Source organism: Erythrolamprus reginae, chromosome 9, assembly GCF_031021105.1.
Source record: "Erythrolamprus reginae isolate rEryReg1 chromosome 9, rEryReg1.hap1, whole genome shotgun sequence".
Lineage (NCBI taxonomy): Eukaryota > Metazoa > Chordata > Lepidosauria > Squamata > Dipsadidae > Erythrolamprus > Erythrolamprus reginae.
In genome coordinates this window covers 6,104,837-6,129,788 of record NC_091958.1, presented here as the reverse complement: position 1 = coordinate 6,129,788, position 24,952 = coordinate 6,104,837, and the positions used below count along the sequence as shown (strand labels likewise).

The 24,952-nt window shown below is 39.2% G+C and overlaps 1 protein-coding gene and 1 long non-coding RNA gene across 2 annotated transcripts in view; one reads left to right on the top strand and one right to left on the bottom strand.

Annotated features, from left to right (window-relative positions):
- Positions 1 to 15,493, top strand: part of LOC139171763 (uncharacterized) — a 17,202-nt gene extending 1,709 nt beyond the window's left edge. Inside the window, exons 2-3 of the long non-coding RNA XR_011559801.1 lie at positions 129 to 240; positions 15,424 to 15,493. This is a non-coding gene — a long non-coding RNA (uncharacterized lncRNA). The remainder of the gene's footprint in view (positions 1 to 128; positions 241 to 15,423) is intronic.
- Positions 1 to 24,952, bottom strand: part of TOX3 (TOX high mobility group box family member 3) — a 100,742-nt gene that overhangs the window by 6,592 nt on the left and 69,198 nt on the right. Inside the window, exons 2-4 of the mRNA XM_070760182.1 lie at positions 17,075 to 17,137; positions 10,087 to 10,344; positions 1,477 to 1,746 (exon numbers count right to left, since the gene is read on the bottom strand). Coding sequence (XP_070616283.1) covers positions 1,477 to 1,746; positions 10,087 to 10,344; positions 17,075 to 17,137 — 591 coding nt within the window. The remainder of the gene's footprint in view (positions 1 to 1,476; positions 1,747 to 10,086; positions 10,345 to 17,074; positions 17,138 to 24,952) is intronic.

Sequence of the window (24,952 nt, the reverse complement as noted above, 5' to 3'; positions counted from 1 at the left end):
GATGGTCATTTACTCTCAAGATGAAAGCAAACTGAAGAGCACCACTTAATGGAAAAGGTGAACTCTGCTTTTTTTTTTTTTTAGGAAGAAATGAATCAGGTTTGTTTGTTTGTTTGTTTTTAAAGCAGGAATACCCAACGAGGTGGCATGTGAAAATGTCAAAAGCACTGCAACCAGAGCTGACAAACAAAAGGATTGCATTTGCAAGGCAGGAATCTATTCAAGAGAACCTTTATGCAGGTAACTTCCTCCTTTTGCAAAAGTCACAAAGAACCTCTATGCAATAAAAGCTGGATAACCTTGGTGCCCATGTATATATTGAACCCTAGTTTTTTGTTACAAAGAAACCCAAACTATCCAGCCAACCAATCGACCAACCCACCCATTACTATCTTGCTACTATCTATTCGTTTTTTCTTGCATAGTGTTGCAATAAAACATTTACACGCCGTAGGTTAGCCATCGTGGGGCTTCCAAGATTCGCCCACGTTTCTTCAACACTCCGTGGCTTGCATTGGCTGCCGATTAGTTTCCGGTCACAATTCAAAGTGTTGGTCATGACCTTTAAAAGCCCTACATGGCAATGGACCAGATTACTTCCAGAACCGCCTACTACCGCACGAATCCCAGCGGCCGATAAGGTCCCACAGAGTTGGCCTTCTCCGGGTCCCGTCGACTAAACAATGTCGTTTGGCGGGCCCCAGGGGAAGAGCCTTCTCTGTGGCGGCCCCGGCCTTCTGGAACCAACTCCCCCAGGAGATTAGAACTGCCCCCACCCTCCCTGTCTTTCGTAAACTACTCAAGGCTCATTTATACCGCCAGGCATGGGGGAGTTGAGATAGCCCTTCCCCCTAGGCCATTACAAGTTATGCATGGTATGTTTGTGTGTATGTTTGGTTTTATAATAAGGGTTTTTAGTTGTTTTTACTATTGGATTGTACATGTTGTTTTTATTGTTGTTGTTAGCCGCCCCGAGTCTACGGAGAGGGGCGGCATACAAATCCAACAAATAATAATAATAATAATAATAATAATAATAATAATAATAATTATTATTATTATTATTATTATTATTATTATTATTATTATTATTATCCTATCCTCAGATAGGCAACTCCTCCCTATTATCTGAAAATCTGTTATTGTGAGCAAGCAATAGCACTTAAGACTTATATACTGCTTTACAATGCTTTACAGCCCCCTCTAAGCTGTTTACAGAGACAGCCTATTGGCCTCCCCAATAATCTGGGTCCTCGTTTTACCGACCTCGGTAGGACGGAAGGCTGAGTCAACCTTGAGCCTGTTGAGATTTGAACTGCCAAATTGCAGGCAGCCAGCAGAAATAGCCTGCAGTACTGTACTCTAACCACTGTGTCACCACGGCGCAAGGGTTCTGAAATCTTTCCTGAGCAAAAGCACCAAAAGTTTAAAGCTTTGGGTTCCTTGACTGATTGACTGAGACATGGTGTAACTTACTCTGTTGGGATCATCTGCGTCTTCCTCGTTGATAGAACTGGATGGAGAAGGAGTTGCTGACTTGCTGGCAGGTGGGGAAGGAGACGTGTGTGGTAAGTTGTTACTCCCTAGATTTAATCCCAGTTGAGCACTTAGCTGGGACTGGTTAATAGTAGTAAGCTGGTTAGGAGTCATAATTCCCGAACGAGCAGCTTCCGCCATGTGGACAACGGATCTCATGATCAAAGAATGGTCTTGACGGTACTGAGGCATCCCTGTATGGGTATGATCCTGAAACAGAGAAGGAATGGAGGGCTGTTAATGGAATTTTGAACGTTAAAAGGGACAAGACAAGAAGAACACCGACACTTATGAACTTTGGTGTTGGAGAACATCTGAGAACCAAGAAAATAAACTGATGGAACATGGAATAAATCAAGTTGATTTGGGCACAAACGACCAGGCCTCCTTTATGCAAACACCTAGATCTCTGGAAATGGCTGGAATCTTCCCCTTCAGCATGGGGCTGCCCTTGAAGACTATATTGTAGCAATGTAGAAAGTGATGGGAGCACTTGGGTAGATTCATATAAGACCTCTATTGGGTGAGCTGCACTGCTTATTAATAAAGTTCTAGGTACAAGCCAGATTGAGAAGAAGAAATTTATTAAACACAAGGTAGTTAATATTAGTTAGATGGAAAAATATAAGAAATAAATGAAGATTAGTTTCTTTTTTTTAATCTTGGCTCCATCAACTCCTTTTTGGAAAGTGACTTGGTCTGGGCTGAATCAATGTTGCACACTTAGGAAAGAAAATTGTGTTCCATAATTTCCCTGCCTTAGCAATGTCAGTGTGACAGCAAGAATGTTGTCATGTTCAAAATAATAAAGACTTCTTGTACCCATCACTAAACATATTAATGAAGCTTGAAATAAAACATTTTAGTTGTGATATACAAAATAACATCAATATAACATTGTCCTAATTATAAACACACTCGTTCATTTTATCCATATCCATGTCATAAAGTTTATAATAAAAAGAAACTATATATTAAAACAAATATACAACAACAGTGGAAGTAAGCATTTCATGAAGGAACTAAGCTGGAAAAATGCCTACACAGTGCATTCTCTATTTGTCTTTGTAGTTAAAAAAAATAGGGGTTTTGTAAGAATTTGAAAACCAATACAAATTTAGATTTGGAGTACTGTATTGTCTCCATAATATTTCAAGTTATCTCCATTCGTTTCTTACTTTGAAAAACACAAGTTCTTAATAAGAATAGAAAATAACCATCTGCAATGCCTCATTTTTTTGTGTCATAACACGGTTAAAAATTAAAGTAAACAGACCAACATACAAAGATTAAGGTGAAACAGCCCCCAGATGCTTCTTAACCTATATGGATTGACAAGAAGATCCGATGATGCTTTAAATCAGTGGTTCCCAACCTTTTTTTTTGGCTATGCCCCACCTAAGCATCTCTAAAATCCTGATGCCATGACATATAATTCTTACTATTAAAAAGGTGAACTCCTAACATACACAGCGGAAGCTTAAAAGGCCATTAACTTGGTTTAAACAAGGTTCCAATTGACCCCACTAAAAATCAAATTGCCCCCCTCCCCGTGTGGGAACCAGGGCTTTAAATCATTAAATCATGCTTTTATTTAATAATTTTCATCATATCCATCACCGATTCTTAAAAGAATAAGATGATAATAATTATTTGTAAATCATGGTGAACAGAAGATAAAATGTTTCCATGTGTTGTACATTACAATGTTGGATATTGTTTTATTAATGAAGCTAACACTTAGAAAGCAGGCATCTGGTGGAATTTCCATGGAGCAGATGATAGAATTGGAAGGGGGTCTTGGAGTTTATTTATTTATTTATTTATTGGATTAGTATGCCGCCCCTCTCCGGAGACTCAGGGCGGCTAACAGCAATAATAAAACAATGTACAATAATAATCCAATAAATACTAAAAATGATTAAAAACCCATTAATATAAAAAAACCAAACATACATTCAGACATACCATACATGAAATTGTAAAGGCCTAGGGGGAAAGAGCATCTCAATTCCCCCATGCCTGGCGACAGAGGTGGGTTTTAAGGAGCTTACAAAAGGCAAGGAGGGTGAGGGCAATTCTAATCTCTGGGGTGAGTTGGTTCCAGAGGGCTGGGGCCGCCACAGAGAAGGCTCTTCCCCTGGGTCCTGCCAAGTGGCATTGTTTAGTTGACGGGACCCGGAGAAGACCCACTCTGTGGGACCTAACTGGTCGCTGGGATTCGTGCAGCAGAAGGCGGTCCCTGAGATAATCTGGTCCGGTGCCATGAAGGGCTTTATAGGTCATAACCAACACTTTGAATTGTGACCGGAAACTGATCGGCAACCAATGCAGACTGCGGAGTGTTGGTGTAACATGGGCATATTTGGGAAAGCCCATGATTGCTCTCGCAGCTGCATTCTGCACGATCTGAAGTTTCCAAACACTTTTCAAAGGTAGCCCCATGTACAGAGCGTTACAGTAGTCGAGCCTCGAGGTGATGAGGGCATGAGTGACTGTGAGCAGTGAATCCCGGTCCAGATAGGGCCACAACTGGTGCACCAGGCAATTCCTCTAATCCAACCCTCTCTTCATACAGGAGACCCTAAAACATTTCAGACAAATGGATTTCCCAATCTCTAGATCTCTTAGTTTGATAAAAAAAAAATCTTATTCTGGATGAAATGAAAGCAGTATAATTTTTATAGAACAGCATACCACATTAATCTCACATAATCTCCTCGCAACATCTATTTTCATCTAAGTAAGCTCGTGCCCCCAAAGCACTGTGACATTTTTAAAATCTTCCAAAACCTCATTTTTAGGAAAAAATAATTTTTACACCCATCCGACAAAAATGATGTATTATTTTTTTTTTTTTGGTAAAAACTGGAGGTACTGTAATTTATTTTTAATAAAAGAAAAAAGAAGTAGAAAATAAAAATGTAGGCTGGGGGAGAAAAAAGGCAATTATTTCCCCGTCTGTTTCTTAGATATCTGGAAATTAAAAAAAAAAAAGGAATTTCAAAATTCATCAAAGCTAACCTTCTCTTATGTACAACAGGCTAAGCTGTGAGAATGTTAACAAGTTCAATTTTCATTCAATCAGCACCGCTGCTCCCTGAAATGTTTCATTGCAGGAAAGAAATAAAAAATAATCTATATGGTAATTATTAGGATGAATCCCTCCGTAACTTTCGGCAACATAAAAGGTCAGTTCTATTCAAGATATTTTATCAGTCCCTTACACGTACTCCGGTGCTGTCATTTTAAATCTGAACAGCATTTTATTTTCCCATTTACAGCTACCTGAAGAATTAAGTATTTAAGCCAAATAAGAAAAGAGAGAGAGAGGGAGAAAGAGAGAGAGAGAGAAAAAAAAAATCTTGAATGTTGGCAAAGGCTATAATAGCGTGGAGATAAATTGTTCAGCTGCTCTCCTCCCAAGCCTCTAGGGCTACAGATTTTTCTTCTCCTGGTGCACTGTGGGTATTCAAAACTTGTTCAACATGATTTCATTTCATTTCAGGCAGTGCCTGAGAAAACTAAATTACAGAATCAATCATACAGAAGGTCAGAGTGAGACTTCATTACAAGTATTGCATGCTTGCATGAATATCTTTCATTTATGACTGACCCAATATGTCACAATAGCTGTCTGGTAAAAATAATCCACTTTCTGAAATTGATGTACTACTGATGTCAGTGCTACTCAGCGGGTTGGGCAGCTTAGACAGAGAGAGATGTTTAAAGGGGGTTTTTTTTGGGGGGGGGGAAGGAAACAAAAGGAGAAGAGTATGATAAAAATAAAAATTAAAAAAACATGGAACCCAACGGAGCCCAAGGAACAGCTTTGTAGAATGGTCGTCCCTTCGCGAATTAAAATAATTTCTCAGGAGATCGTCCACAGTCAGGGTTTTGCTTTGGTTTGTAATGATTTGTTTTGTTTTATTTTTTATTTATTTATTTTATTTATTCATTTGTCCAATACACAAATACATAGGAATATAGTAGTAATATATATAAGGGTAAAGTGAACTTAGAGGAGAGGATATATGAAAGAATGAAAATATATATGATAAGTGAGAGAAAGGAAAGACAATTGGACAGGGGACGAAAGGCACACCAGTGCACTTAGGTACGCCCCTTATTGGCCTCTTAGGAACCTGGAGAGGTCAACCGTGGAGAGTCTAAGGGAGAAATGTTGGGGGTTAGGGGTTGACACAATTGAGTCCGGTAATGAGTTCCACGCTTCGATAACTCGATTGCTGAAATCATATTTTTTACAGTCAAGTTTGGAGTGGTTCGTATTAAGTTTGAAACTGTTGCGTGCTCTTGTGTTGTTGCGGTTGAAGCTGAAGTAGTCATAGACCGGGAGGACGTTGCAGCATATGATCTTGTGCGCAATACTCAAATCGTGTTTTAGGCGCCGCAGTTCTAGGCTTTCTAGGCCCAGGATTGTTAGTCTATTTTCGTAGGGTATTCTGTTTCGAGTGGAGGAATGAAGGACTCTTCTGGTGAAATATCTCTGGACATTTTCAAGGGTGTTGATGTCTGAGATGTGGTATGGGTTCCAGACAGATGAGCAGTAGTCTAGGATGGGTCTGGCAAAAGTTTTGTAGGCTCTTGTGAGTAGTGTGAGATTGCCTGAGCAGAAGCTGCGTAGGATCAGGTTAACAACTCTAGAAGCTTTTTTGTGATGGTGTTTGTTAACGGGTTTCCATCTGCTTATGTCTAGATGTATATATATAGCCACCCACCCCCAATATTTTGTTATGTGCCCTGGGTGCTTTTCTGAACACAAATGGTACTTTATTCAATTTTTCCCTCCAGTAATTCATTTAAGAATGTTGATATTTTGCATTAACATATTATTAAAATGCCAATGCTAATGATACTCTATGCCTTCTCCCTTTCTCCTTCTCTTTCTCTCTCTCTCTCTTTTAATGGAAAGGAAACCTCAACCTAACAATGCATTTCAATGAAGATAAATGCATCTTTCATTCCTGTCCATAATCATAAACTCATCAGCAATATGAAAAATTGTCCCTCTCTGTTTACAAACATAAAAAGAGACACAGGCTAGTTAGGGAATGTAAGACAAGGCTTCCTGAGCTGTCTGATTAATCTTTTCTTGAAAGAGGTAGGAAAATGTTAATCCAGCGACAGCCATCTTCAATAATTGGGGAGACCGTTGAGTTCGACAATAAAACTGCTTACTGGCACTTAAAATACAGCCACCCAAACTTACTAATGGAATGTAAAGCATTATTTATTATTCTGATTGTCTTCTGGCAGCAAATCTTAAGAGGAGCCCGTAAAAGTACTGTTATGTAGCTAGTCAACTCAAGGCCCCGAGGGAAACATGGGTGAACCCTGACATAACCTATTTTTACTCATGCCTCTGGCGGTTTTATATTCAAGTTTGTAGGTGCACTTGTCAGGCAGTATTCAGAATAAATCTGGAGACACGGTATATTAATCATAGCTTTTGCCCAAGTACATTTCATTTCTTTGCCGTTGACGCTTGAAAATTTCATGACATTTCTTCAAGGTGACATTCTGCTGGACATCTCAACAGGGTCAATCCATAAATCCAATTAAAAGAATGATCCGTGGCTAGATAAAACTGCCCGGAATAGGGAGGTTTCCAAAAACATCCAAGATTGAAACAAGTTGTGTTCTCAGGAACAACTCAACATGGCTTAGGCCTGGATATGCATGAAACAGTCTTCTCCAAAAAAAAATCAGGAGGGTAGGGTTATTTGGCAGCCCTTTTGTCATCTTCAGAGACCATGAGATGAAGCTTCTAGACTTTCGTTAGAACAATGTTTTCCAAGAAACTAGATTGCTTCCATGCTCTTATTCTTTTCGAAATCCATCAAATCCTGGTTTTTATGCATAGATTGGTGTTGACCAAAATGCTGCCCCTAGAAGTCTGAGATGTAAAAGTCTGAGATCCAAATGTAAAATAATGCACTTGGGGAAAAGGAATCCTCCATCTGAGTATTGTATTGGCAGTTCTGTGTTAGCAAAAACGTCAGAAGAAAAGGGTTTAGGTGTCGTGGTTTCTGACAGTCTCAAAATGGGTGAACAGTGCAGTCAGGCGGTAGGGAAAGCAAGTAGGATGCTTGGCTGCATAGCTAGAGGTATAACAAGCAGGAAGAGGGAGATTATGATCCCGCTATATAGAGTGCTAGTGAGACCACATTTGGAATAATACTGTGTTCAGTTCTGGAGACCTCACCTACAAAAAGATATTGACAAAATTGAACGGGTCCAAAGACGGGCTACAAGAATGGTGGAAGTTCTTAAGCATAAAACGTATCAGCAAAGACTTAATGAACTCAATTTGTATAGTCTGGAGGATAGAAGGAAAAGGGGGGACATGATCGAAACATTTAAATATGTTAAAGGGTTAAATAAGGTCCAGGAGGGAAGTGTTTTTAATAGGAAAGTGAACACAAGAACAAGGGGACACAATCTGAAGTTAGTTGGGGGAAAGATCAAAAGCAACGTGAGAAAATATTATTTTACTGAAAGAGTAGTAGATCCTTGGAACAAACTTCCAGCAGACGTGGTAGATAAATCCACAGTAACTGAATTTAAACATGCCTGGGATAAACATACAGTAGTCCCTCGCTATACTGCGCTTCACCTACTGCGGCTTCACTTCATCGTGGGTTTCTGAGGAAGTCGATCAGCAGATTTAAACAGCCCACGGAACTCGATCGGCAGGTTTTTCAAAAAAAATAAAATATCTAAAATTGTAAATACTGTATTTAAATACTGTATCTAAAATAAATACTGTGTGGGAAGGGTTTATAAACACTTAAAACAATGAAAACCTACCAAACAATTACAATATAAATATTTAAATAAGTACTATCAGTCGATAAATTCCCCATCGCGGATTTCACCTATCGCGGCCAGGTCTGGAACGTAACACCAGCGATAGGTGAGGGACTACTGTATATCCAGCCTAAGATAAAATACAGGAAATAGTATAAGGGCAGACTAGATGGACCATGAGGTCTTTTTCTACCGTCAGACTTCTATGTTTCTATTCTCTTCTCACAGCAATATTAAGCAAGAAAAACATCCACTAAAAATAACCAGATTTCATCCTGCGTTCCCTTTGCCTCTTCAAGATTAACATCATCCCAAATATTTCCAAGCCGCGTTGATACATGCCCGTCATTACTTATTTAAAATATGCACTTTATTAAAGTGATACATATTTATTAATAATAAAATTCCTTTATTTAAATTGTATATTTTATGAATGATCCTTCCTTGGAGCCCCCTTTTTTATGACTGCAATAAAAAAAACATAAAAGAGGCATTTTAACTATGAAATTTCATTTCATGGTCAATTGGGTTTTCTGTATCTGAAAGAACTAACTACGGGGCCATAAAATAATTATGATATTAATCTACATTCGTAGAATGGCGGCATGCAGCAGTACCCGGCTTCCCAATTTTTTAATTGCATCTTTGTTGTCAAGTTGTTAAATCAGTATTGATAGTTAAGTCACAGACTTTACAGATATATTTTCAATATTGGGCAAGATATATTGAAACGGGAATAATTCTTGAAACCTGAAGGTTACATCTATGAGCAACAGTTTCCAGCTGCAATAAAATAGATACCGTGGATATTCAGAATATTTGGGGAGGGTGGAGAACTAATAGGAGCTGGGGTGGCGCAGCAGGTAGAGTGCTGTACTGCAGGCCACTGAAGCTGACTGTAGATCTGAAGGTCAGTGGTTCAAATCTCATCACTGGCTCAGGTTGACTCAGCCTTCCATCCTTCCGAGGTGGGTAAAATGAGGACCCGGATTGTGGGGGCAATATGCTGGCTCTGTTAAAAAGTGCTATTGCTAACATGTTGTAAGCCGCCCTGAGTCTAAGGAAAAGGGCGGCATAAAAATTGAATGAATGAATGAATGAATGAATGAATGAATGAATGAATGAATGAACGGGTCCAAACACAGGCTACAAGAATGGTGGAAGGTCTTAAGCATAAAACGTATCAGGAAAGACTTCATGAACTCAATCTGTATAGTCTGGAGGACAGAAGGAAAAGGGGGGACATGATCGAAACATTTAAATATGTTAAAGGGTTAAATAAGGTCCAGGAGGGAAGTGTTTTTAATAGGAAAGTGAACACAAGAACAAGGGGACACAATCTGAAGTTAGTTGGGGGAAAGATCAAAAGCAACGTGAGGAAATATTATTTCACTGAAAGAGGAGTAGATCCTTGGAACAAACCTCCAGCAGATGTGGTTGATAAATCCACAGTAACTGAATTTAAACATGCCTGGGATAAACATAGATCCATCCTAAGATAAAATACTGGAAATAGTATAAGGGCAGACTAGATGGACCATGAGGTCTTTTTCTGCCAACAGTCTTCTATGTTTCTATGAATGAATGAATGAATGAATGAATGAATGAATGAATGAATGAATGAATGAATGATAGATAGAAAGATAGATAGATAGATAGATAGATAGATAGATAGATAGATAGATAAATAAATAAATAAATAAATAAATATGTTCCTACCAGATGTATCCCATTGCTTTGGATGATGCCATCTTGTTCCACCAAGTTTCGAGATACTGTGATAGAAGGCAGATCCAAACTCTGGGGTGGAAACTGAGGCGTGAACTCATTTCCTTGAGCTCCCAACTGATCACTGAGGCCTTGGAAAGGCAGGAGGATGTCAGCCATCCCTAAATTCGTGGGATCCAGTTCAGGGGGTGGCGTAATCGGTGGGATCTCAAACTCTTCGTCGCCAAGGCTTGGAGTATGGAACGTTTGCTAGAAGAAAAAAAGAAATAAACACATGCTTTGTTACAATCGCACCACAACAAACACACTAAAAAAAAAATTGCCTATGGAGATTCTCAGTCCATCCAGGTGCTTTTTTCAAGAGGCACCTGGGCTGTTTTTGTCTTTACTTGAACATATTTTGCTTCTCATCCAAGAAGCTTCTTCAGTTCAACTACCCCAAGTTTTCGGAGAAGGGGGGCATACAAATCTAATAAATAATGATAATGATAATGATAATGATAGGGAGAGGGAGAAGGAGAAGGAGAAGGAGAAGAAGAAGAAGAGGAGGAGGAGGAACAAGAAGAAGAACAAGAAGAAGAAGAAGAAGAAGAAGAACAAGAACAAGAAGAACAAGAAGAAGAAGAAGAAGAACAAGAAGAAGAAGAAGAACAATAACAACAACAAGAAGAAGAACAGGAAGAAGAAGAAGAAGAAGAAGAAGAAGAAGAAGAAGAAGAAGAAGAGGAGGAGGAGGAGGAGGAACAAGAAGAAGAACAACAAGAAGAAGAACAAGAACAAGAAGAACAAGAACAAGAAGAACAAGAAGAACAAGAAGAACAAGAAGAACAAGAAGAACAAGAAGAACAAGAAGAACAAGAAGAACAAGAAGAAGAACAAGAAGAAGAACAGGAAGAAGAACAGGAAGAAGAAGAAGAAGAAGAAGAAGAAGAACAACAACAACAACAACACAACAACAACAAAAAGAACAAGAACAAGAAGAACAACTACTACTACTAGTAGTAGTAGTAGTAGTAGTAGTAGTAGTAGTAGTAGTAGTACTTCAGAACTAAAGAAGCTCTTCAAGGAAAAACAAAGAAAGTGCCCCTTTGGGACCCTGTTTTAGAAAAGAATTCTTTTACACTTCTCACAATCTGAGTCTAATTGTTAAGTCATAAGTGTGCAGCGTGTTTCACATCTGCCCAGCTCTTCACATCCTTCAGATTAAAGACTCAACTCTCATTATCGTGTGGCTTTAATGGTGTAACAGTATTAACTGTTTTTTAATGCACACTTAATTAGCAACATCTGTCTTTGTTGTTGGAGGGAACATCGGCTTGCCTGGGATGGGTTTGTTTTTTGTAAGCTGGAGAACAAAATTGCCACTTTTTCGATATACTGTATTAGTAAAAACAAACCAGAACATTCAGCTTACAAATTGTTCTGACACTACCATAAATGCTCCCAAGTTTGGCAGTGCACATATGTACAGCAAAGACTTATAGCTCATACGTATGAAAGTTTAGAATCCTATTTCAAATTCCCTATTTAAAAAAAAAAAAGTTTTATATTTTTCACCAACTATACATAAACATCCATACATATACCATAATATCAAAACGTATATAATTACTATACATTTCTGTCCAAAATGCCTAAATTTGCACCTTTTGTACTTTTATCTCGCATCTGCTTTCCTTCTATATTTTGTATTCTTCCCCTATCTCTATCTCCCTCTCCATTTTTTTTTACTACCAGTTCTGTGGGCGTGGCTTGGTGGGCGTGGCAAGGACAGGATACTGCAAAATCCTTGGAGAGGGATGGCGTATAAATCCAATTAATAAATCCAATCAATAAAATCCCCATACCTCCCCACTCCTGGGGGAAGGATACTGCAAAATCCCCATTCCCTCTCCACTCCAGGGGAAGGGATATTGTAAAATCTCCATTCCCACCCAAGTCTGGGATCACCCGGAGGTGGTATTAGCCAGTTGTCTGAACTACTCAAAATTTCCACTACTGGTTCTCCTAAACCTGTCAAAACCTGCTGGATTTCAACCTTGCTTCTCAACCCAAAGTAGAGTTTTCACCCAACGATGGCCCATAAATTCTTTTCATTATGAATCCATTGATATTTCAGTTATTCAGCCCTAGTTAGGGTGAAAAATGTCCCATCCAGCACCATACATAAACAACATTGCTACTCCAAAACTATCTGTTGACTATTTTTAAAACCACTGTAGTTATTTTTGGAGCTTCTTCACAACACAACCTCTTGGGTGGTTGTCCAGATTAGTATCACAAAGAAGCCAAATAACACAAACATTTAAAAGAGTTTTTGAGCCATTATTGCCAAGGAAAACCCAGTTTAAATAAAGCTTTAATAAAGACATTAACTAGCACAGGTATTGTGTTGTTTTGTGGGAATTCTGTTGTGTGTGGTCACAACGGATGGCGTCACCAAAAACAGCATGGCCATATACTTTCTGTTGTTGCCCAGAAAAAGTCACAGTCCTATTCATCTAGTTACCTGGAGCTGAGCCTGAATTAAAAGGCTTTGCATCATCATCATCATCATCATCATCATCATCATCATGTCAACACAACACAGCAAACGGGATCACTATGCTGGATTATTATTATTATTATTATTATTGTTGTTGTTGTTGTACGATCCTCTTTATCTAGTTATCTGGAGTTCAGCTTGAATTAAAAGACTTTACCTTATGTATTATTATTATTGTTGTTGTTGCTGATATTATTATTATTATTATTATTGTTATTGTTATTGTTATTGTTATTATTATTGTTTTGCTCAGCCTACAATGTCACTTCATGCATTATTTACATTGTCCAGAAGACCGACTTAATGCCAGCTAATTTAAAAATGATACGTTTGGTGAATCTTCTCATTAAGAGGGCTAGAAATTGTCATCCTTCAAACCGTTAATGATGATATAAATTAATAACTGCTGGAGAGAAAGTGGAAACCGAAATGCAAGGAAGAGGGAGGGGGGGAAAAGAAGGAGGACTCCCTTTTTCTTCCCGATGAAAAACTGTCAGCTGTCATTATGCCTCTCCCATCAGGAAGGAGACGGCAGCAGACAGGCGTCTGCAGAAATAAAAACCATCTCGAGAAAATCAAGCAGGCACACAAACACACAAACACACACACAAAGCACATGGGTACCAATATTGCAACTTAATCTCAGGCCCAAAAGCTCTTGCTTTGCATCCAGGGAGATATTTATTCCTGTTTCAATATTTAAAAACGAGAGGGAGAGGAGAGATTCATAGTCTACAGACTTGAAGTTCACCAACACAAAAGGATGCACCGGGCACAGAAGGCATTTGGCTAATAAAAATAACCCTATGGCTACATTTTGCAGTTGGAGTTGGCACGGAAAAGCTGCCTGGTAACAGATGCAGTGATAATTTGTGACTCATTTACTACTCCATTACGGCTTAATGAAATCTAACATATCGCATTAACAATATGGATAAACACTCGTTCCTGATATCTGGCATTTGACTGTCTTCATTACCATCATAATTATCATTTGAAATATTATTTCAATAAATATTTAAGGTGCTCCAGGATGGGGTTGGTTGGTTTTTTGTTTGTTTTTAAAGGAAACAAAACCGGGTGACAGCTTTTATGAAAACAGGCCCAGCTTTTAGCAAAAACAAACAATCCACTTCAACTTCTCAGGCTAGGTTGTGGTGTTTTTTTTTAAAGGGTTAAAGACACAAGTAAACTGGTGGGCGTCAGATTGAAATGCAATACTGTATAAGCATTAAGATGTGACAAGCGCAGATTGAAAATGTTGCCTAATGTTGTAAACTCGGTAAATAAATTTACCCATAATGTGATGGCTGCAAAGCAGTCATCCCCAGCAGAATATGACATGATGGATGGATGGATGGATGGATGGATGGATGGATGGATGGATGGATAGACAGACAGACAGACATAGATAGGTAGGTAGGTAGGTAGGTAGGCAGGCAGATAGGTAGGTAAGTAGATAATTTAGATTCATCCAGATAGATAGATAAATTAGATTCATCCTTATCTGTCTGTTTCTCTCTATCAATTTATCCATCTCTCTGTCCATCAGACATACATCCATTGATCACCCACCCACCCACCCACCCATCTACCTATCTATCTATCTATCTATCTATCTATCTATCTATCTATCTATCTATCTATCTATCTATCTATCTATCTATCTTCAACTGTCCTGTAGTCCTTCCAAGTCTAAATTAAGTCAAACATGGCAGAGGAATTCAGTTTGCAAAAACGGAGTATTCTGTGGTGGGCGAGAGTAAACTCCAATAATTGGGTTATCTATCTGTTCCCTCTGCAACACATCTATTCTATTCTGCCGCACGTTTTCCAAAGATGATTGTATTTGTCGCGTTTTCTGAATGCATCCCTAGGGTTTAAACGTAAAAATAACAAGAAGAAACAAGAATCAAAACTATCTCACGCTATGATTGCTACAAGCAATATGTAGATAAAGTGGATAAAATAAACCTAATCTATATGTAGAGAAAGGCTAGTGTCCAAAATACAGTGGTACCTCTACCTAAGAACGCCTCTACTTGAGAACTTTTATGGATAAGAACCAGGTGTTCAAGATTTTTTTGCCTCTTCTTAAGAACCATTTTCTACTTAAGAACCCAAGCTCAGAAAAATTTCCCAGGAAATTTGAGAGTGGCACGAAGGCCTGGCCAGTTTCCTGCTATTCCCCCTGGGTTTCTCTCTCTGGCGCAGTGTATGGGAGACAGCCTCACACTGGGTGTATAGGAGGCGCATGCTCCTCCTCCTGGTCGCCTCAGAGTCCCCCTTTTTTTTTAAGCGTTAAAGTTTTGGATTTTTTTTATTCCCCTCATCTCACCATCTTCCTTCAGCAGTGACTGTCCTCCTCCTCTTCTTCTTCCTCCTCCTCTTCCCATCCAAATTCCGAGCTTTTATTTCTTTCCTAATGGGTTTGCATGCATGATTTGCTTTTACATTGATTCCTATGGGAAAAATGGCTTCTCCTTACAAACTTTTCAACTTAAGAACCTGGTCACGGAATGAATTAAGTCTGTAAGTTGAGGTACCACTGTAGTCTTATTCTAAATGATTTGAACTCTTATTATTCTATACATGTTAGATAGGTAAGTAGGTAGGTAGGTAGGTAGGTAGATAGGTAGATAGGTAGATAGATAGATAGATAGATAGATAGATAGATAGATAGATAGATAGATAGATAGATAGATAGATAGATAGATAGATTTATTTGCGCTGCCCATTATGACTGTAAGAGCTATTAATTTTGTCATGCTTTTTTCTCTTAGATTACTTTCGGGAAGAGAGAACCCCCCCCCACCCCAATCCTCAGTAACAACAACAACAAAAACAGCAACAACAACAAAAACCCCGGTGCGTGTGTTTAAATGCCATCTGCACTGAAATGTTCAAAACATTTGTTCCTTTTGATAAAAATGCAAATTTGGAGAGCTGTTGTATCAACATATAACAGCCAATGTCTGACACGGTGAATTATCACAGCTGGAATTAAATTGTCTCTGAACAGCTGCTGGCAGTAGAGCCTTCATCAATGTTTGATTCAAATGGTGGAATGAAATTCTACAGAATGAAACATCATGTTGTCATTACAGATGGGTGTGTGCGTGTGCGGGGGGAGTGTTCATTACCACAACCAACACTGAAGCAAGCCCATGCCAAGCAATCTTCCCTTATCTAAGTAATCTTGTTGGAAGGAAGGAAGAGAAAAGGAGAAGGAGGGAGAGCCTGGCATTGTTTTAAAGCTATGAGCATAAAAATACCGCATTGAATATAGCCACATTTTATTACGGCTCTCCAACAATTTTTCTCCTATATAATTTTTTCCCCTTCTACTGTACAAAGATATAGGAATATATATACATAAGTACGTGCGTATGTACAGTATATATGTACGTACGAACATACATACATGTGTGTATGTGTGTGTAACATATTTTGCTGATAATGAAAATGAAGGGAGACTAGTATAGATCTATTTCAAGCTTATTATTTATTGATTGATTGATTTTATTTATTTATTGGATTTGTATGCCGCCCCTCTCCGCAGACTCAAGGCGGCTAACAACAGTGGTAAAACAACATGAACCATCCAATTAATAAAAACAACTAAAAAACCCTTATTATAAAAAAACCAAACATACACACAAACATACCATGCATAACTTGTAATAGCCTAGGGGGAAAGGATAACTTAACTCCCCCATGACTGGCGACAAAGGTGGGTCTTAAGTAATTTGCGAAAGACAAGGAGGGTGGGGGCCGTTCTAATCTCTGGGGGAGTTGGTTCCAGGGGGCCGGGGCTGCCACAGAGAAGGCTCTTCCCCTGGGGCCCACCAAACAACATTCTATTCTATTCAATTCTAATTATCTGTCTGTCTACGTAATAAATTTCAGAAGAAGTGGCAGTATCTTTGGGAGGTGTTAAGAAAGGGATCAGCCTAGAATCTTTACATAGCCACAAGTAGTCTAAATCCAACCTCCCTTGAACCGTCATTTAAATCCAAATGGGCAATTTATTGAGAATATTCCTTTACATAGGCATTTTAGCAATAAATCAGTTTAACTCGACCCTTCACGCACAGACCTGATTTTTGTGCCTGATATAAACACGTGCACATATACACACATAGATACACACAAACACACACACACATTTGCACAGATTTGTTTTTTATCGACATGCTACCTAAGCAACGCTCTTACAGACAACTAAATTGACCGGCAATGGTAAAGTGTTATGTTATTTTCTCTCTCATTAAAGACTTTATTTTGTGCTCCATAAAACACAGAAAATCTAGCACTTCACCCATCGTCTATTTGAAAAAGGCTGCAAACATTATGAACGTGAACAACAGAATTACAGTGTAAAGCAGAGAGGAGTACAGTGGTTTGTCGGGGGGAGTGAGATGTGATGCTTACCTCATTCGCTGCAAAAAATGCGTTATTTGCTTCGGCCATATTCATATAGTTATTGTTGCCAAACTGAAAAGAAAAGCATGCTATTAGTATATTGCATGATATTGCATTCCGCTATATTTATACCGTGTAACCCCCCTTGGAAAATGTAAATGTTATAAGAACAACTCTGATACTAATGCTACAGAGTAGGTAGTGTAAAGAATTAATTTGGCACACTTATTGCACTTGCCAAGTTTCAACAAGTCTTCATCAAATATTCTTGGGAATTCTGAGAACTGACAGGCCTTGGTTGGTCTTTCTTCAAAACTCTTATTTTAACTGTTCCTTCTAGAAAGCACATCATCTGTTGTGGTTAGCTCTGGCCCAGCTCCTGCCCCAAGGACTGTGGATGTGGGGGAGACATCCACATGCTGCAGGCCTGTTTTGCCCCCGGTGGAATCTGCTGATGAAGGCTCCTCTGACTAAGAAGACATGAGTGACAGGGAGGAGGAGAGTATGGCAGACAGCTCAGAAGGAGATCAATTCTCTAGCTCCTCCTTGGATTCAGAACAAGAGTTAATGATACAGCCACGCATGCGGAGAGCGATGCATAGGCAACAACCACTGAGAGGTTATTATCAAAGAAAATGAGGCCACCTGTGGTTGGGTGGGGCTGTGGTCATTAGTGAGGCTGCTATAAAGAGCAGTGTGCGTTTGGCCATTGTGGAGGATTATCTGATCCTTGTGTTTCGTGACTGCTTTACTGACTTTGACCTTTTGTGTGCTGATTTTCCCCCGCTTGGAAACTAAACCAGAGCAAAGTGTGTTTCCCTTTGTGAAAGAAGAAGGACTGTGAATTACCTCTCAGCTGCAAGCTAAGTATCACAGAACTGATAAGGGACTTGTACAAATCACCAGTTTGTTTGAAGACCAGTGCTATACCAAAAGAGGGCTTAGTTTAAGTGAATTGTCATTATAAAGAACATTGTTCTGAATTTTCAAACGTGTATGTCTGAAATTTGTACCTGTGAATTTTTGGGAGGATTGTACCAGAGACCCCGACAGAACATTATCCAAGGTGGATTTGATTTAAATCAAGTCAATTTAAATCATGATTTAAATCAGTAGTAAAAAGGTAGAAACATAGAAGACTGACGGCAGAAAAAGACCTCATGATCCATCTAGTCTGCTCTTAGGTGTTGGGATTGCCCTTAGGTGTTGATTCCTGTAGGTGTTGGGATTGTCAGTGTTGACCTAATAATTAAGCTGTTGACCCAATAATTAAGCTCCATTTCATGCTGAATATACCAAATTATTAATGTATCTTAAATAGAAAACTATCTTTAAATAGATTGGTTTTTTACTCCAAAGCATTTTATTAAAATAAATTTGATTTTTTTAAAAAGATGTGATTTAAATTTAAAAAAATCCAATTTAAATTAAAAAAAAAAAAATTGTTCTCCTTCCTGACTGTATCCCAATATATTTTTACCATTTTTACCATTTACCCCTCCTTTTTCAAGCAAAGCCATTTTGAAAGCAGTATAGTACAAGGATAATAATACACACAAGGCGTGTATTTATGCCATTATAGATATCTACAAGAGTCCTTAGTTTATGACAGCCTGGAAAAGAATTCCCAAAAGCTGAAACCGAATGAGTAAAACTTCCAAACTTGTTACATCAACGTAATTCAGAGCTCAAATTTTTCCGCACTCAATACAAGTAGTCGTTGAGTTACAACTATTCGTTTGTAGTCGTTGAGTTACAATTCCTGAAATTGTACTTAGGCGCCGCATACTTCATGTGAGGTTGAAGTTGATTGTGCTGTGGTCGCTGTTGGAAAAAGGTTCTTTTGTGTGCAGTCCATAGATAGCACTTTTGCTGTTGCAGAATATGAGATCGAGACAGTTGTTGAGTCTGGTGTTGTTTGATACTCATTGTTCTAGTCCTAGGCTGGTGACGGCGTTATAGATGGCGGTATGTATAGGTTCAGTGGAGCATTCGTTTAGTGACCAGTTGATGTGTGGTAGGTTGAGGTCACCAAGGAAGATAATGGGATGGGGGCAGGAGGTTGCCCAAGTTAGGAGGGAGGTTAGTTTAGTTGCATGGGTAATGTCGTAGTTTGGAGCTCTGTAGCACAGAAGGAAACGGAGTGTAGTGTTGAGGGAAATGTCGCAAACTAGGCTTTCAGGGAGGATGAGATCTTGTGTAACTTGAATGTTTTTTAGGTTGAGTGAGCTTTTGTAGAATATGTCTACACCACCCCCTCTGCAGGAGTCGCAGTCAGACCGGAAGAACAGGTAGTTACTTTGTGTGATGATGGAGTCAGGATATGAAGAGTTCAGCCATGTTTCACAGACAAATATTAAGTCAAATATGTTTGTGTCAAGTAGGATGAGGAATTCAGATAATTTATTGATTATGCTTCTTGCATTGATTAGTTTACATTTGAGATTGAGTTCGTGGTCAAGGGTGGGATTGGGTTGAGTTGGGTAGAAATTGGATTGGAATGAGGTAGTAAGAGGCGCACTATCCTATTTGTTGCTTTATACTATTTGAAGTTACAACGGCAATGAAAAAGGGGGATTTATGACTCTTTCTCACATTTATGTCCACTGAATTTCACACTTATGTCAACTGACTAATATTTATGACCTTTGCTGTGTCCTGAGGTCATGGGATAAACTTTTGTGACCTCCTGACCAGCAAAGTCTTCGGAGAGGGGCGGCATACAAATCCAAATAATAAATAATAAATAAATAAAGTCACTCATTTTGTTCCTGCAAAACAGTCTATAACATTTTGTATACACATGTATATATACACAGAGACACAATTCCTATTACAGGCAGTGCCGAAAGCTAAAGTGAATTATACTAATTATACTGAATTATACTAATTCGGGACAATTAGTATAAAGTTAACAGAGTCGCCTCTGTTGAGAAGGGAAGTTATAGAAATAAAACAAGTACAATTTAATAAAGCCTTCTTTATGCCTTTAATAATTTTTATTAACTTGATTCAATACAATTTAATAAAGCCACCTCTGAGCCAGGGTGGTGCAGTGGTTAGAGAACAGCACTGCAGGCCATTTCAGCTAACTGCTCGCTGTAGTTCAGCAGTTCAAATCTCACCACCGGCTCAAGGTTGACTCAGCCTTCCGTCCTTCCCAGGTTGGTCAAATGAGGACCCAGATTGTTGGGGGCAATATGCTAATTCTGTAAACCACTTAGAGAAGGCTGTAAAAGCACTATGAACCAGTGTATAATTCTAAAAGCTATAGCTATTGCTGTGGCAAATCTAAAAGTTATAAAACTAATAGAAACATAGAAACACAGAAGACTGACAGCAGAAAAAGACCTCATGGTCCATCTAGTCTGCCCTTATACTATTTCCTGTATTTTTATCTTACAATGGATATATGTTTATCCCAGGCATGTTTAAATTCAGTTACTGTGGATTTATGTACCACGTCTGCTGGCTGTTTGTTCCATGGATCTACTACTCTTTCAGTAAAATAATATTTTCTCATGTTGCTTTTGATCTCTCCCCCAACTATGCACTGTGTTACTAAAACAAAATATTAAATAAATTAACAATAACTAAAAACAAAAGTTGCATCAAAATCGATAATGAAATTATGATTAAACATTTAAGCTATGTGAATAATAGAAAGATAAGTATGGAAAGGTTAGGTTGGAATGTAATTACCAACTCCTTAAATTATCTCCCCAATTTAACGCTGAAGAAAGACATTGATCCCAACAACACTGCTGAATTTCAGAACTTCAAATACAGTGTTACCTGTACCTAAGAACGCCTCTACTTACGGACTTCTCTAGATAAGAACCGGGTGTTCAAGATTTTTTTTGCCTGTTCTCAAGAACCATTTTCCACTTACAAACCCGAGCCTCCGAAACTGTAACTGGAAAAGGCAGGGAGAAGCCTCTGTGGGGCCTCTCTAGGAATCTCCTGGGTGGAAACAGGGCCTCCACCCTCCGTGTGGTTTCCCCAATGAAATGCATTATTTGCTTCCTTGATAGGAATTTTTCCTATGGAGAAAAATGCTTCTTACAAACTTTTTTACTTACGAACCTGGTCATGGAATGAGTTAAATTCGTAAGTAAAGGTACCACTGTACCTGGTTTTATTTTTTTATTGTTTATTTTTTTGGGGGGGGGGGTTAAATTTTTATTTGGCTTTAAATTGCTAGATTTTATTAGAAAACTACATTTTACTCCAAAATTGGGAGAAAGGACACATCCATTTACAATGTTTATTATACTGTATCCCTGCAGTAGGTGCTTTAGAAAGCCGCAAGCAACTCCTTGCAAAACTTTTCAGAGTTGTGAAAAGAACAATGATTCCCACAAGCATGACGTTTTGACAACCAGCAGGGAATTATTGTGTATGCTGGGCTATGAATGCAAGATATATCACCAACATCCCCACATGCAGCAAATTCACTTTCATACAAGAGACTCCTTAATCTTGCTCATAGCATAACCCAACGTCAGTGAAAGAACAATTTAACCGATCGATCAATTACAAAAGCCATGTTTATTTGAACGGAGGAGTCTACCTTACACCCTCACACTAAGTGGAATGTATTTGCTGCCAAGATAAATTTCCAGATCAAATTCCTTGAATGAAAAAACCCCTCTTGCAAAAGGTAGGAAAATGCAATGTAGGTAAACATTATGAAGGAGGACACACCCTTTTGGTTTGGAAGGATCCAAGAACAACTGGAAAAGGTTTAAAATCAGGCATAAATTGAATTGAATAGATTTGTATGCCACCCCTCTCCGAAGACTCGGGGCAGCTCACAACAAGACAGTAATACAATACAACACAAATCTCACCTACAAAAAGATATTGACAAAATTGAACGGGTCCAAAGACGGGCTACAAGAATGGTGGAAGGTCTTAAGCATAAAACGTATCAGCAAAGACTTAATGAACTCAATCTGTAGAGTCTGGAGGACAGAAGGGAAAGGGGGGACATGATCGAAACATTTAAATATGTTAAAGGGTTAAATAAGGTTCAGGAGGGAAGTGTTTGTAATAGGAAAGTGAACACAAGAACAAGGGGACACAATCTGAAGTTAGTTGGGGGAAAGATCAAAAGCAACGTGAGAAAATATTATTTTACTGAAAGAGTAGTAGATCCTTGGAACAAACTTCCAGCAGACGTGGTAGATAAATCCACAGTAACTGAATTTAAACATGCCTGGGATAAACATAGATCCATCCTAAGATAAAATACAGAAAATAGTATAAGAGCAGACTAGATGGACCATGAGGTCTTTTTCTGCCGTCAGACTTCTATGTTTCTATGTTTCTATCTAACGTTAAAATGTAAACTAAATTAAAATACATGTATAAAAACCCAATTAACTACATAGTCATACACACTCGGTCCAGCTGATCAATATAGAGGTCAGAGAAAAAAGAGGGGGGGAGGTTAATCCCCCCACGCCTGGTGGCACAGATGGGTCTTAAGCATTTTGCGGATGGTGAGGAGACTAGGGGCAGTTCGAATCTCCAGGGGGGAGTTGATTCCAGAGGGCCGGGGCCACTATAGAGAAGGCTCTTCCCCTGGGTCCCGCCAGACGGCATTGTTTAGTCAACGAGACCCAGAGAAGGCCAACTCTGTGGGACTTAATCGGCCGCTGGGATTCGTGCGGCAGCAGGCGGTCTCGTAGTCATTCTGGTATTCTCATAGGTAAATTGATATTAGCATGCTTGGTAAAACTGTATCAAAAGCTGCCCGCTTCCATGGTTTCAAGTTAGCTCTTATCAGTTCGGTCAGCAGATCACTCACAAGTTCAGTAAAGATCAGCGCCAGGGCTGTAGGAATGCAACTAGTGGTTTTTTTCTCATTATAGCAGAGTTAACTTTGGCTTGTATAAGGGAGCAGTATATCAGAAAAAGGCAGTATTGTATTCCAACACACCATGCATGTGGAGATTTGTGAGTTTTAGCTCCATAAAATCTGTTCTAACAAAGTTCTGAGATCTTTTTAAAAAATCATAAAGTCATAGAAGGTAAGGATTGGAAGAGACTTGGAGTTTATCTCATTCAATCCTTGACATAGGAAGCAATCCTGAATTAGCTATGATGGCAGGAGAATTCTGGGAGTTGAAGTCCACAAGTCTTAAAGTTGCCAAGTTTGGGGATCTCTGTGGTAGAACCACAATCCTGGCAGATAGCCACCTGACGGCATTATTATTATTATTATTATTAATAATAATAATAATAATAATAATAATAATATTTATTAGATTTGTATGCCGCCCCTCTCCGTAGACTCGGGACGGCTCACAACAATAACAAAGACAATGTAAGAACAAATCTAATAATTTAAAAAACACTAAACCCCCCATTATTAAAAGCAAGCATACACACAAACATACCATGTATAAACTGTATAGGCCCGGGGGAGATGTCTCAGTTCCCCCATGCATGATGGCAGAGATGGGTCTTAAGAACTTTATGAAAGGCAAGGAGGGTGGGGGCAGTTCTGATCTCCGGGGGGAGCTGGTTCCAGAGGGTCGGGGCCGCCACAGAGAAGGCTGTTCTCCTGGGTCCCGCCAAACGGCATTGTTTAGTCGACAAGACACGGAGAAGGCCAACTCTGTGGGACCTAACCGGTCGCTGGGATTCCTGCGGCAGAAGGTGGTCCCGGAGATATTCTGGTCCGATACCATGAAGGGCTTTATAGGTCATAACCAACACTTTGAATTGTGAACGGAAATTGATCGGCAACCAATGCAGACTGTGGAGTATCGGTGTAACATGGGCATACTTTGGGAAGCCCATGATTGCTCTCGCAGCTGCATTCTGCACGATCTGAAGTTTCCGAACACTTTTCAAAGGTAGCCTCATGTAGAGCCCCATTATGACGATCTAAGGCAATCTGTCCCATTTGCAAATGGCTTCAGGCCACTAAATTTCTGATTTTATAACCCAAATCAATTTCCTTTCAATGTAAGCTCATTATTAATTAAGGAGAAACTTCCTAAGAGTCATGACAATTCACCAGCTTGCCTCCAACACTAGAGGTTTTTAAGAAAAGACCATCAGCCGTCTGTCTGAGATTGTATAGGATCCTGCCGGTTCGGACCAGTTCTATAGAACCAGTAGTGGGAATTTCCATCTGCTCGCCAAATCAGCAGTGATGGCCGGCTGGATACCCCTGAACTGGCTGACTCGATGGCACAACAGCTGTTTTTTTCTTCTGTTTTTTGCCTATCTGGACTTCAGCAAAGCCTTTGATACGGTTCCACATAAAGAGCTGATAGCTAAATTAGTGAAGATTGGACTTAATCCCTGGATAGTTCAATGGATTTGCAGCTGGCTGAAGTGTAGACATCAGAGAGTTATTGTTAATGGTGAATATTCTGAGCAGAGACAGGTTACAAGCGGTGTGCCACAAGGGTCTGTTCTGGGTCCTATTCTTTTTAATATGTTTGTGAGTGACATAGGGGAAGGTTTGGTAGGGAAGGTTTGCCCATTTGCCGATGACTCTAAAGTGTGCAATAGGGTTGATATTCCTGGAGGCGTCTGTAATATGGTAAACGATTTAGCTTTACTAGATAAATGGTCAAAGCAATGGAAACTGCAGTTTAATGTTTCCAAATGTAAAATAATGCACTTGGGGAAAAGGAATCCTCAATCTGAGTATTGTATTGGCAGTTCTGTGTTAGCAAAAACTTCAGAAAAGAAGGATTTAGGGGTAGTGATTTCTGACAGTCTCAAAATGGGTGAACAGTGCAGTCAGGTGGTAGGGAAAGCAAGTAGGATGCTCGGCTGCATAGCTAGAGGTATAACAAGAAGGAAGAGGGAGATTATGATCCCGCTGGTGAGACCACATTTGGAATACTGTGTTCAGTT